Source organism: Gastrolobium bilobum, unplaced genomic scaffold, assembly GCF_033153095.1.
Source record: "Gastrolobium bilobum isolate Gb01-03AN ecotype WA unplaced genomic scaffold, APGP_CSIRO_Gbil_v1 utg5152, whole genome shotgun sequence".
NCBI lineage: Eukaryota > Viridiplantae > Streptophyta > Magnoliopsida > Fabales > Fabaceae > Gastrolobium > Gastrolobium bilobum.
The window spans coordinates 316312-326778 of NW_026898358.1; the positions used below are offsets into that span (position 1 = coordinate 316312).

The 10467-nt window shown below is 34.6% G+C and overlaps 1 protein-coding gene across 2 annotated transcripts; it reads right to left on the reverse strand.

The window, feature by feature from the left end:
• Window positions 1–2287: 2287 nt before the first annotated feature.
• Window positions 2288–7805, reverse strand: LOC133315261 (small nuclear ribonucleoprotein SmD3b-like). 2 transcript variants are annotated; one of them, XM_061516853.1, is made up of 5 exons: window positions 7552–7805; window positions 6197–6249; window positions 2872–2938; window positions 2736–2786; window positions 2288–2587 (listed from the first exon to the last, which is right to left on the reverse strand). In XM_061516853.1, the coding sequence occupies exons 1-5, from the start codon at window positions 7708–7710 to the stop codon at window positions 2528–2530; spliced, it is 390 nt and encodes a 129-aa protein (XP_061372837.1). In that variant the 5' UTR covers window positions 7711–7805; the 3' UTR covers window positions 2288–2527. The 2 variants fall into 2 exon arrangements, with proteins under 2 accessions (XP_061372837.1, XP_061372836.1); XM_061516852.1 differs by having other exon boundaries at window positions 2292–2587; window positions 2730–2786; window positions 7552–7803.
• Between the last annotated feature and the right edge of the window lie 2662 nt (window positions 7806–10467).

Sequence of the window (10467 nt, forward strand, 5' to 3'; positions counted from 1 at the left end):
GTTATGTTGTAGAAAAAATAATTATGTAATGTTATAGAGATTCATTTTGCGTGCTTTAGTTTTGTTGTTGTTGTTTTAAAAAGTACGGATCCCACAAAATATTACATGTGTAGGAAATTTTTTCTTATCATGTTAAAGGACAAACTAAAACCCTTCAGTATTAACCACATTCTTTTTAAATAACAACTTAAAATGGACCGCGGAAACAGAATTAATTAATCAATGTAATATAGTTTAAAACATATTAAATTTTGATTATGTGGACTTCACAAATATACGGTGATGAGGGACGACACCTGTTATGTTTGTAAGGCCCAAATAATTTTTAAACTTTCTTTTTCTTTGAAATTATATCACCTTGGTAAATATTTATGTACAGTTTATCTAAAAATATATGTTTTATGTCTTAAATCATAAATCGCAAATCATTTTCATCATAACATATAAACATGATTAGCATCTTAATTATTTAAAGAGAATATATTTTTCATATTGTAAGAAATAATTTTATCTCTTACATATACATAAAAATATGTGGAACTCACGTGGAAAAGAGAGAGAAAATGAAAACAAGAACTCCACGTATTTTTATGTATATGAAAGAGATAAAATTATTTCCTACAATATGATAAACATTAATCTCTTCTTTAAATTAATAAAAAACTTACACAACAATTACCATTAGATCTAATTAAAAAAGAGAGAGAATATAAAAAAGATGCACTAGAAAAAAAAATCCAACTTTAAAATATTTTTTAAGAACCAGATTTATTTTAAAACGTATTTACATAAAAATCAGTATTTAGATAAACTTATTTATTTTTAAGAAATTCCATGCACCCTGAGGTATAGCCTCGTCTCCACGAAAAGAATTTAAATGTTCCAGGGATCACCCTTTTGAAAAGTGTTGTGTTTTTTTTTTTTTATCTAGAAAAAGATGTGTATCATTTAAAAGGATGTAAAGTTGTGTCATTTTAAGTGGAAAAAAATATTTATCCTTTTAAATGACACAACTTATATCCTTTCAGTTTCACAAAGAAGTGGGACCCACACCTTTATTTTTTTTGTCAACTCTATCTTCTCCTTTATCTATCTCTTTCTCTCTCTTAAAATGACACAACTTTACATCCTTTAAAATGACACACACTTTACCCTTTTAAGTGAGAGAAAGAGATAGATAAAGGAGGAAAGAGAATGGACAAAAAAATATAAAGACGTGGATCCAATTTCTTTGTGAGAATGAGATGATATAAGTTATATCATTTAAAAGAAGATCTATATCCTACACTTTTCGAAAGGGAACACCGAATTTCTTCACCTCCTCTTGCCCAATGGGCCCTGGTGCATCATCAAATGTTACTTCTCTCTATGTGGTTGCCAATTATATTTTTTCATTTAACTAATTTTTAAGGTTTATATTTGCTTGCTGATGATATTCGACTTCATCATTTCGTTGTCAAGAATAAAAACCTAAAATTATTATTTTAATTTATTTTTATATAGTTTCGATCCCATCACTCAGAAAACATGAATATTAAATAATTCCCATTTTTATCTTTTTTTATTTATTTATACATTGGAGGGTAGATGCAGAAGGGGAAAAAAAATATACCATATCAGTCAATAAGACACTATTCGGGTTAAAATGACCTAAAAACATTATGTATAAAATTGGTCAATCCAATGTAGGTCCTCTCCACTCTCCAGACTTGTTGGTTCCATGATTTTAATTTTTAATTTTTTATCGTTTTATTAAAGTATAAGAGATATTTCATCCTTTCGATTTCTTTTTGAAAAGTTTTTGGCAGCTCAATTGTGCGTTTTCCATCTGAACGGAGGATGCCGTAAAAGACAAATGCTGAAGGCAGGATAAGTGAACGTAATACAGCCATGTAGATTCCTATTTCACCATGAGTTTCTCACTCTACTTATCCTCCCACAGCATTTAGAACAATCTCTGAAGAAAAGTGCAACGACTTGTCCACTGACAGATTCACAGAGATCCAGAAGTTGAATTAAAGATGCTTGACTTGGGTTAAGAAATTCTTTGCTGTGTACTATTTTTTTTTGAGGGGGGAAAATTGTACTACACAAAGTCTGGTGAAAAGTAGAAATTAGTACAATATCATAACTACATAAAAAATTGATTTTTTTCTCTTCATTTTTTTACATTATCTCTTTACTTTCTCTTATTATTTGAATTAAAAGCTTCTTTATCTAACTTTTGTTTCTCTCTATATATTTAAATTTTACATTTAGTTATGACTTCAAAACTTCAGACGTGGTCTACAGCAATCAGTTTTTATAGTTACCAAACAATCCCTTGGACAAAATTCCAAGGGCCACGTACAGAATACCAGATCAAAATATTAGGGGCGATGAGAATAAATTTGGCATTCAGTACCATCCATAAAGAGAGTAATCTATGAAGTCTTGATAAGCAATTTCAATTTGAATTTCTTTCTCATAAACTTCTACAACAACCTAATTATCACGTCCAACAGACGGAAAATTGAGACTATGGTGATCACCTCCGCACTGGCGGTACACCCCTTCCAGGTGCAGCTCCACGGCCAGCAGCTTGAGCCTACACAACCAACATTTGGAGTTACACCACATGTCATATTAATAGGTCCTTCAACTAGCGGAACGTTAAACAAAATTTTTTAAGACTGGATCTACAGTAATCAACTAAGAATTTTTTCTGAGAAAAACAAAAAAGTAAATACCTTAGCTCGCATTGCAACTGCTCTGCCTCTACCAACACCAAGTGATGCACCCTTGCCCTTCAAGAGATTCAGAAAGTATAAAATACAAAAGCGCACACAAAACAAATACGGGGTACTTAATCAAGTGAAAATAAGAAGGTACCTTGATTCTGGCATCCAAACGCTTAAACATAGGAGCATTCTTCAGCATGTCTGGTATGACCATAAACCTGTCAAATTCTTATCACTTCAAAGCACTGTACTTACACAGAAAATGTAATATACAACCATATTTGGAATATAAAATTATATAGTTGCTGAGTAACTGTTATGAAGCCATATATTGCAAGGGTGGACATGTAGAGGAGCCATAGCAAATTAGAGCCCTAAGAAGCAAGGAAGTTGGTGTGACTGGCTATAACTAAGTAGCGGGATATGAGGGAAAACTGTTGTACCACAAAATATAAAAAAGAGAGGAGAGTAAGGGGAAGGGGGAAGAAGTAATTGAGAGGGAATAGGGAAAGCTCATGGCCTTTAGAATGCCCTGTTATCTTATTTCTGTTTTCATCTAAACACCATATACTGCTACTGCTATCATACTAATTCCAGTAGTCCACATAGGAATGCTATACTTTCTTCTCTTAAATTATGTGAGATCCGATCCAGTCTCTATCAAATTGTATCAGAGGGGAGCCATGGTGTACTCTATAAGAATGGAAGCACTGGAAGAGGAGGTTTGACCAATGGATAGAACTTCTAGAGTAGAGGTTAGAAAAATGGATATAACTTCATGGTATGCGTACAAGGAAGACTGATGGTACCAGAGAATTTGTACTAAGTAACTAAATGGGAATCAGCCCCCAACAGCAATACTTCATTGAAACAGAATCTCAATTACAGACAAATGTCACAGATACAATATCTAAATTCAGACAGAAAGATCAAAGAAAAAAGATGGACTAGATAACAGAGATGAAAACTACAAGAAGAAAATTAGCTCCCTCTACAAGAAACAACCAATCCTAGAGTTCCCAATTCCATTGCCAAAGTTCCACTCAATTCTCATATGCCTCCTTTCTGCATCCCCCTCCCCCTCTCTCTCTTTTTTTCCTCTTTCCTTCCTCCTCTTTTCTTTATATCAACCCAGTCACCCAATCCACTACCCCCCCAATTCTTGCTCTCCATTCAGAACCTGCCAGCTAACACCTTTTCCAACCAACCTCCTCTCTCTCTCCCTAACAACCCTCATTCCATTATCACCTTTGCAAGTTTCCATCTCATCACCAATCCCCCCTCCAACCTGATGGGCCAGGACCCCCTTCCCAGCCTTCCTAAGCCTATATACATGTTGCAAGGGTCCATCAAAGACAGATGATGTCCAGGAGATCCTACAACCCTTGGGGAGGTGATTTATGGGATCGGACATAAGAGCAGCAAAGGGAGAAGAGAGCAGTGGAGGACCTGCCGACAACAATGAAGATCAGTTGAGAATGGTGGAGGCTCGGCTAGAATGTACCAAAAGCCAGTGAATGATTGAGGAAGGAGGCTGGAGACTCCAGCAGTGATACATATGGGTGGGTGAATCGGGTTAAGCGATACTTTCGCATGAACACAATGAGGGAAGCGAGTGGTTGCCGACAGTGATTCTAGCATTGATCCGTCAAGCATTAAAATAGTATCAATGGTGGGAAGGACGGACTGACAACGCGCGACTTGGGCAGTGTTCCATACAGCAGTGATATGATGTTTTCAACCTTCCATAGCTCAACCATGTGAGGGGCTTCTAGAATTGCATCAGATGGGTCCAGTAAGTGACTACTGGGAAGAGTTAGAGAAGATTGCAGGAGACCCCTTCGTCACACTGATGAGAAGATTCTCTGTGACGTATGGCTGAATGGGCTCCATGATAATATACGGGCAGAATTGAAACTCCACAGGTTGGACTGATGGACCAGGCCCAATTGCTATAAGACAAGAACTGGACCTGTAAAAAGGGGGAACTGGGAGAGATCATGGGGAGGTACCCAGGTCAAAGAGGCATAGATATCCAAATTCACTACATTGGACATTGAGCCTCGAACTAACATTTAGACTGGGAAAGGGAGTAAACTCATGGGGAGGTACCCTGGCCAGAGTGGCTCAGCAATCCAGATCCACTATGGTGGACAGTGGGCCTCGAACTAACATTCAGACTGAGGCTTTGAAGGGGACCTTCACTTCAAGGCCTAACTACAATAATAGAAATCTTGCTGATACTAAGTCAGTGAAAAGCTCCAATAATAATGAGAGGGGGATCTAGGAGATTGTCTGAGGCAAAATTGCATGAGAAGATGAAGAAGGGATTATGCTCTAGGTGTGATAGAAATTCAACCCTGGCCATATGTGCAAATTCAAACAACTATACCTATTAGTGGTAGAAACTAAGGAGGATGAGGAAGGAGCTCAAGGGGAAGAAAAACAGATAGAAGAACAAGATCCAGAAGAGAAAGCCTTGCAACTGTCTGTTCACAGCATGATGGGAATGAAATCCAACCAAACATTGAAATTACGGAAAGAAATAGCAGGGAAGAAAGTGGTGGTTCTCATCAACTGCAGGGCTTCCAACAATTGTGTAGCTAAGGAGGTAGTGACTAGTGCGAGCTGAAACTGTTGGCAACAGAAACACTTCAACATTTCATGGAGGTGGGTGATGGAAAATCAGTAGCCAAGTTATCAAAGGGGGTGACTACAATGGTGCAAGGTATCCCTGTGCAACAGGATTTTTTCCTATTTGTACTAGTGGATGCTGATGTGGAGTTAGGGCTGGATTGGCTTAAAGGAGTAAAGGATTAGGATAAATTAAGGCAAATTTTGGGGATTGGGAGCTAACAGTTCAACCATCAGACGTACTCAACTACAAGACCATTCCAGAAGGAATTCCTCAAGTCCTTGTTCAATGGCAGGACCTCCCTGACTTTAAAAACTCTTGGGAGTCCATGACTGCCTCACGGGATCAGTTCCCTGCATTTCACCTTGAGGCCAAGGTGAAAGCTTTTAGGGGGGAGTACTGTTAGGAAGTCTCCTATTTTGTGGGTGTACACAAGGAGGAGCCATAGGGGATCAGAGCCCTAGGAAGCAAGAAAATGGGCGTGACTGGGTATAACTAACTAGAGGGACATAAGGGAATCAAGAGGGAAAACTCTGTTGTAACAGAAAATATAAAAAAGGGAGGAGAGTACTGTGGAAAGGGGACAAAGAACTGGGAGGGAATTGGAAGGGCTCAGGGCCTCTCAAATGTTATCTTGTTTTCTTATTTCCATTTTCAAGTAAACACCATATACTGCTACAGCCATCATACTAATAATACCAGTAGTCACAGTGGAATGCTATAGTTTCTTCTCTTAAATTCTATGTAATCTGACCCAGTCTCTATCAGTAACATGATTGCAATATACAACACTGTATGGAATATAAAATTATAAAGTTTCCGGGTAACATATGATTAATACCTGACTTTGCTTCCTCGAATAAATACATGCTCAAGTTGCGATGTTTTTCCATCCTGAGGAAGGTTTAGCCAATATCAGCAACTAAAATGAATTAAAATGAATTACAGTGTGCATTTTAACAAATATACTTGAAATTGGATATATTAAAAATCTCTACAAGACTATGACATCCAAAAAGTAATAAGTGCACTCCCATAGGCTCCGGTATCCAGAACCACTATATCCCATCAAATCTATAGAGAAAAATGGAAAGACAACAAGCATACAAATTGAGGGTTAACAGTTAGGCAATATCCGAATTAATCATATGTCTGAAACCACGTGATGTACATGCAAGAGACTAAAAAATAATATATTTGGCAGCTGTCGCCTCCCCAGGTCCCATAAGTGTCAGCATCTACAAACAGATCCTCTTATTATTTATTCTCAACATCCATGCCCCAATCTTTATTAGTGGATAGTCATATCTCAATTTCAAAGAAATCAATAACTTAAGATATAAGACCGTAATACAAGTTTCTGGCTGGTTAGTGTTAGATTAAGCGCTTGTAACAGCACCAAAAGATATAATAAATAGCAGTGGTGCAACCCAAATCGACCTGAAGGGGTCCTTATACTTCACCCTCATAATGTTGGCCAGTTACATTCTCCAGCAGTTAATTTTCCAAGTATGATATTAGGAAGCCACTTCAAGACTCCACACTCCACCTTTTATTTAAAATGTTAAGAATAGGATTGAAGTTAGGCATTAACATTGTTCTTGATGCTAAAATTTTGCAAATGAAAATACCTGTGAACATACAATGCTGTCTGAACTCTGAAGAATAGCAGTTATTAGTGATAAAATATTCAAGTGTAGAATACTCATGTGTAATGACACACATCAACATTAACATCACCTCTATTCCAAACTAGTTGGGAATTAGTTCATCTCATATAAATAGCTCTTTTTTACAACCGGCTTGCTACACCCAATGCAACTTTATCCTGACTATGTAATGACAAACACACAGCTCCGTTGTCTCTTAGCGCAATAGCCAAATCAATTCCTAGCAACCTTATTCAAACTTGGATTTTCCAACCCTATTAACCTTGATTATAATTAATTGGGGCATTTTTATGTCTGGGTATAATTTTACAAGTTCAATCGTGTTGATATGGCTTAAATATGAATACATCTTGCCTCAAATCAAAACTAAAGCTTTAACAACGAATATCTCTTTGATCTTATGAAATAAAATATACATACAAACAGAGTCCTTGGGGTTAGTTAAAAAGAAAAGGCTGAAGAAAAATAAAAAGCTGGTTCGAGATTAGCGAAAGATCAGAAATGGAAAAGTGGGTAAGAGGGTTACCTTGGCAGTGTAGGTAATGCTCTCGAGTTGACAGTTCCAATTGTCCTCGCACTCGATCATGTTCCCTCTATAGAGTTCTCCACTCTTGAGCTCCACTGTCACCACGTGACCCGAAGCCTCGTGGAGTAGCTTCACTGGTATTCCCAAGCTCCTGCTCATTCTTCCCTCTTTCTCAAACTCAAACTCAAACTCAAAACTCAAAAGTTTTTGCAAAACCCTAACACTAATACTCCCACCGCGATTTTTCTCCGTCAACTGTATTTATACCCCATCACACGACAAAGACGGCGTCTAATCAAACGGAAACCAAACGAAATGGATATCCGCTACCCGAACCCGCCTAACTATCAATACCCTTGCCTTTTCCTTTTCAAAAATAGCATGAATTTTAACCTTTTTTAAAATTCATATTAAATTACTTTCATTCTATTTTTATGTATTTTTATTTCATTATAATTTTAAAAAATATATATACAATCAGATCGCAGATCGCATGTTTTTCGTGTTATTTTTTCTTTTGCGAGGCAATAATTTTTTTTTTTAATCATGTCAACAATAAGTTATGTACGTATTTCCATAACTGTCAACAATTTAAAATAAATTACAGCACAATGTAAATCGCTCAATTTCAGTCCAGCAACCTATATTTTCTCTATTTTTTTTTATTAAAATAGTAAAAATTGAACATGTAATTTAATATAAACTAGTCAAACCCTTATCGTTATACCAATTCTATTAACTTGTATTTTTTCTATTAAATAAACTAAAAATGTTTAAAAATAAATAAATTTAATACGTAAGTTGCGTCTTAATGAAATCCCACATAAAATACTTTGTTAACAATATAAAATAGGTCAGTAGGCCAATTACTGAATGACATAAGTTAATCTCCTCACAACCAACGATTACTAATCCATAAGTAGGTATTCTCGAATATATCTTTGCTATTATAAGATTATGTACTTCTTCATTAAAAATAAAATAAAAGCATGAAATGAAGATATCAATACCATAAAGGGTGAATAAAATAGGAAAAATTAATTCTCTTATTTTTTACCAAATTTAGTAAGAAATGTACTCATATTTAGTACTCTGATAATACTAAAGATATTTTCGCATTCCGAAAATAATACTAATATCTTGAAAGTGTCACGTTCAATCAATCGATGGTCAAAGGCGCAAAGAAAATAACCTCAATCAAGTCCCCAAACAAGGTTAATTATCCCTGTAAGTATGAGGGTTCAATATTCAGGTATTTATCTAATCTATATCCTAATCCATTAGCTCAAATACTAATTTGTAAATTTCTTGAGGAGCTTGAAGAATCAGCCTCCTAGAAAAATAATATTCCAAGCTCAAAGTTATCAATCTAATGATCGTAAATTAAACCTAATAAATCATATATGAACCATCCATAGATTCCTAAGCTTATCAATAATTATGTATGTGTTTTTTATATTTCAGGTGAATGATTACAAATGGGTGAAGATTACAGATCTTATTACACTTTTCTTTTAATATATAATATTTGAAGGAAGATATATTAGCATGAACAGGCCGCGTAATTTAGCTGAGTTTTATGAAGATAATCGTTAGAAAACATATTGTACAAATATCATTCTAGCATTGATGTCCCCCTTGAATTTTATGGACTCCTGACAAATAAAGAGAGACCAAGCAAAATACCTGTACAAAAATTTGTCTTCAGAAACAGTAAGTTGCACTAATCAAAGTCATTAACATAATAACATTATTCAATGCCTTCATGATTATCACTTGCGCAAATAAAGATTGTCTTCCAAGTTACAAGACCCAGACAAGATAACTACTATTACCATAACACTATTATCGAGAGTCGAACCAATTAAAATATGAAACCTTACCTTTAAAATATTAAAACTTTGTTATCAAAAAAAAAAAAATATTAAAACTTAAAAGAGATTAGTGTTTATAATATTATACGAGATAATTTTATTTCCTACACACGTAAAAATGTATGAGATCTATATATTTCTTCTTCTTCTTTTCACATAGCCCCACATAGATCTCACATATTTTTATGTGTATTTAGGAGATAAAATTATGAGCTTGATGTTTGTCATTTAGGAGAGAGATAGACACAAAATGAAAATCACGAGAGAGAGAAAGTGAGAGATTTTTTTTAATTTAAAATATCAATAAAAAAATTTATTCTATATCTATCTCTCTTTAAAAATGACATAACTTTACGTCATTTAAAATGACAAACACTTTTTCATAAAATTATTTCATATAATATGAGAAACTTAATCCCAAATTTAAAAGGTAGTTTTTGCATGCAAGTTTTACAAACTGCTATTTTTCCAGAAGAATAATAAAACTGCTATTTTTTATTGTTGAAAGGTTATGTTAAAAATAATTTCATTTAAGTGAAACTAACTTAATTATTGAAAGATGGATATTGATTTAGCCATTCTAAAAAAAATGACAGTAATTTAATTGCATGACAATAGAAATAAGAGATTGAACATTTTACACCAATATAAATTATATTTTAAATTTTAATTATTAATCACAGATTCTCATATGAATCTAACGATTCAGTTGAGTAATAAATCAAAATAGTTTGTAAACTAGATAAACTCAGTTTTTAATTATAAAAAATGAATATGAATATAATTATTAATAATAAAAAATACATTAATTTAATCTCTTAACTTTGTGCTTTATTAAAAAAATTGAATTGATGTAACCCCATGCTTTGAAGAGCTGCAAAGAGGAGGAGGACGCGTAAAATTTGAACATATGGAAATTCGTGCGCCGTTGCTTGCTTCTTCACGTGGCGGGGTATCATATGCTTTACTTGGCTCGGTTTCTTCTTTGTAGTTTAGCAATGAAAAGACGGTTAAGGTTAATAATTTGTGCCAAAGTAGGTCC